This window comes from Chelonoidis abingdonii, chromosome 9 (assembly GCF_003597395.2).
Source record: "Chelonoidis abingdonii isolate Lonesome George chromosome 9, CheloAbing_2.0, whole genome shotgun sequence".
Classification (NCBI taxonomy): Eukaryota; Metazoa; Chordata; order Testudines; family Testudinidae; genus Chelonoidis; species Chelonoidis abingdonii.
The window spans coordinates 19,455,988-19,460,055 of NC_133777.1; the positions used below are offsets into that span (position 1 = coordinate 19,455,988).

A 4,068-nucleotide genomic window follows, 5' to 3' on the forward strand; every position below is an offset into this window, starting at 1 on the left:
CTTATACTCTAGCCCCCCCAGTGGAACTAGGATGAGGGGTGCGGGAATTCTCCATGCTTGGTCTATGGCTGTGAGATTATGGAGGGTAGGGGAAAGGGGCAAGCTGGAAGAAAGTGCATTCAGTGAGCTTCTCTGCGAAAAGCACATCCCATTAATCTCACGAGAGGCATGGATGTAGTCCCTGGGGAGGAAGGTGTGCACTGCTCACTGCTGAATGAGTGACACTCCACTCCTGTGCACAGTGGTAGAGTCCGTAAGGGTGTGCATGCAGGGAGTGGGAGCTTCACTGTTCTACACAAATCAATTTCCCGTCCCTACCTACAAAGCAAGCAGAGGGCAGTTCTTCATTCACTAGGACAGAAAAGATTTAACACTTGTGCACCTCTGCGGTGGAACGTGTGGCTACTGCAGAAAAACAGCTGTAATCTTACAGTTCCAACACCATAAAGGCCTTCAGTAATCTCTACTTGCAAGGGCATATTCATGCTCTGTTCAGAAATCCAGGGCAATCCCTCTGAATCTTCCCCTGGCAGCAAGGATGCAGTCCTGAATGCTGCTAGATCCAGGTACCTGCATTTCCAGTCCCCTCCTTCACAGTCACACAACACCACTCCTTTATGTGCAAAATCAGTTACTTAGTCTCTGTTTGGACTGGGCTTTTCAAAACAAACAAGTGCAATAGCTACAGCAGGGCTGTGATTTTGCATGCACAATGTCAGAAAGCCAGTTACAGTCCCATGTTACACGGACTCACAAGCCCCACCCAGCCATAGACACCAATACAAAGTACCAACAAGGGCTGCAGAAAGTTGCCTTGAAGCCATAACTTCCCTGACTTCTTTGCATTTACGATCCTCAGTCCCACCGATGCAGTTACTGGGCTTTGTACACTTAGTCCAGTCTTAATTTGTAAAGAGTTTAAATAAACTAAAGCCTGTTTTCTTACTGCAGGAGGGGAAATGAGCCAGCATCTTTTGCCCCCTCCCGTAGATCTGGAGGCAGAAGAATAATTGAAAATGCAGAAGGTTCAGAAGAGGAAGCTGATGCAAGAGATGGAGATTTCAATGGAACAAAAGCCAGCGAATAAACACGCTCGCAAACTACACTGCAGCAAGGGGGAAGAGAAGACAATATTTAGCACTGCATAAGGCAACTTAGTTCCAATGCCACACCCACCCACTCTGATGGGAATGATAAGAGCACAGCTGCCTTCTCTCCAATGTATAAATGGAAGTTTTAGGTGTCGCAAACACTTATTTTATCAAGAAAGGTATTTTGAAAAGGTTTACATTGACTAATTCACCTCGAGAACCTAGTCAGAAATGCAAATTCAAGCGAGTCAATTTAAATCCCGATGGACGTAGACATGCTGTTATGCTACAGAAAGAGCCACTGGCCAGCTAATCCTTTCCTAATCCAGCCGACCCTTCCCTTTGTCTTACTATTCAATTAATACAGTATAGGCATTTTCTTTTCCTGGATGCTACACCCTGATGCACTGGTCACAAAATGGAAGTGCCGTCTTCAGTCACTTTTCAAAAATAAAGTATCATTTGTTATTGTTTTATACGCACTTCAGACACAAAACACTAAATAAAAGGTTATAAAGCATTACATTTAAGTATTCTCTAAGTATCAGTTGGGTGCAATCTGATATACTAAGAAGGAACTTAAGCTGCTGTTGACCTTGTTAGTATTCACATACCTTTTTGAAAACAGTCATATTGTACGTAAAATTCAACATTTAATTCTTTATATTCTTTAGCACAGAGGTTCTCAAACTGTGGTCCATGGACCAGTGGTCTGCAAGCTCCATTCAGGTGGTCCGCGGATAGTTCCCTCTAAGGTGCGCACCTGGGCAGTTGCACACAAGAGAATGAAGGGCCATCCAACTAATTAGTGGAGCTGCACAGGTGTGGCTCCACTAATTAGGCGCCTGGACCCTGGAGAAGATGCACATGTAAAGTGAGGCAGTGGCCTTGGGGGGAGTAAGGGGTAGGTGGGAGGGGGCAGTGGGATAAGAAGAGGTGGGGGGGGAAATTTGGGACGTGCAGGGCTTTTAGCTGCTGAGGAGAGACCCCCTTCCTTCCTCAGCTCTGTGGCTGCTGTGGTGGGGGACAGAGGGCACATCCATCACATTAGAAAGGTAAGACTATTGATATTAAAATATGTGTGCACTTTTATTTGTAGAACAAAAAAAAGTTTGTTTGTTTTTTTTATATAGTGCTTTTATCTAAAGTGCTTTACTGCCGAATTGGCCCTCCACATGCAGGATGGGGGGAAAGGGATAGCTCAGTGGTTTGAGTATTGGCCTGCTAAACCCAGGGTTGTGAGTTCAATCTTTGAGGGGGTCATTTAGGGATCTGGGGCAAAAATCTGTCTGGGGATTGGCCCTGCTTTAAGCAGGGGGTTGGACTAGACCTCCTAAGGTCCCTTCCAACCCTGATCTGATATTCTATTCTATGGACAATAGTTAGCTAACAGGACAAACAACATTTGGAAAGGTCACTAAGGCCTGGTCTACACTGTAGGGAAATCAATCTAAGATACACAACTTCAGTAACAAGAATAGCATAGCTCAAGTCGACATATATTAGATAAGACTTAGAATCACGTACTTTGCGTCCACCACTCCCCCATTGACTTTGCTTCCACCTCTCGCCGAGCTGGAGTTCAGCAGTCAACAGGAAAGCGATCAGGGATCGATTTATCGTGTCTACACTACATGCGATAAAATCGATCCTTAATAGATCGATCGCTACCCACCGATCCAGCAGGTAGTGTAGATGTACCCTAAGCAGGAGACCCTCAGCAATTTTCAAGTGAGCCACAAAAAAAAAAAAAAAATTTGAGAACCACTGCCTTAGCATATATGGTTCATTGCTAAACAACTCCAAGAGAACTTTTCTTTTAGGCTACACATGACTGTTGACGTTTTCCTTTAGGTATCCTTCTTGGAGACTAGTGGTCATACTCAGTACCTCTAGTGCAATTTTGAAGCAGTATTTAATACGATGATCAATACCATGCTAATTCTGCACATTCAGGTATGAGCTTGAAGCTGTTTAGCCCTGGCTGCTGTGCTCCAGCTGGACTGCAACCCCCCATTCAGGGACGTGCCAGGAATTATTGGACAGGCACCACAGAAGACTCACAGACATACTGGTACTTCCAGCAGCTGGGAGAGGGTGCTAGCAGTCCAGCAGGAGCACACACAGCAAGGCAAGTTAGTGGGACACAATTAAGTGAGCGCGAACAACAAGCCCTGGAGGCCAGGAAATAACTTCAATCTAGACTCCAAGGAGACGAAGGATGGTCCAGTGGTCAGGGCACTATCCTAGCATTTGGAAGTCCTGGGTTCAAGCCCTTGTTCTACATGTCCTTTGTGACACTGGGCAATGTCAGAGGGTTTATCTGCACTTGGAAATTTACCAGAATAATTATTCCAGAATACTGTATTCAGTATAAGACCCCCTGGGGACACTTATTCCAGAATAAGAGTGCTACATAGGGAGCTATTCCAGAATAGATATTTTGGTAAATTGTCAAGTGTAAACAATGTCCTTTGCCTCTCTGTGCTTCCGTCCCCCATTTGTAAAACAGGGATAAAAGTACTGCCTGACCTCGTAGGGGCGTTGAGGATAAATACATTAAAGACACAGGCCCTCAGAGACAGATTTTTAAAGACATTTAGGCTCCTAAAGATGTGGATAGGCACTTTTGAAAACCCCAGTAGATGCCTCTCTCTATGCTTATCTGCATCTTTAAATTCCTAATCTGTCCCTCAGCTACTACAGTAATGGGGGGAGCCATATTAGTACAATACATAGAGCTCTCCTCAGGCAGCCACTCCTAGGGGTATGGGCAGAAGGACCAACACCACCCAGGGCAGAGAACTTGAACATTTTCTCAAATCTTTTCCCACCAGATCTGGTGAGTGTGGCCTTGTTTAAGCTCCCTTTTGCAGGAACACAAATGAGAAACTGGTTAGCCTAATATATGTATGCAAACTGTAAATGCAACTCACAATGAATTCAGAGATCAGATAATACTGTCTATAGACTAATA

General features: G+C 44.8%; 1 protein-coding gene across 2 annotated transcripts in view; it reads left to right on the forward strand.

Moving 5' to 3' along the window:
* The window catches only part of MYH11 (myosin heavy chain 11), a 99,307-nt gene extending 97,749 nt beyond the window's left edge, over positions 1 to 1,558 (forward strand). The window contains exon 41 of one of the 2 annotated variants that reach the window (XM_032793408.1): positions 952 to 1,558. In XM_032793408.1, the coding sequence (XP_032649299.1) occupies positions 952 to 1,087 (136 nt within the window). In that variant the 3' untranslated portion in view covers positions 1,088 to 1,558. The remainder of the gene's footprint in view (positions 1 to 951) is intronic. The other variant, XM_032793410.2, reaches the window with a different exon arrangement.
* Positions 1,559 to 4,068: the final 2,510 nt, after the last annotated feature.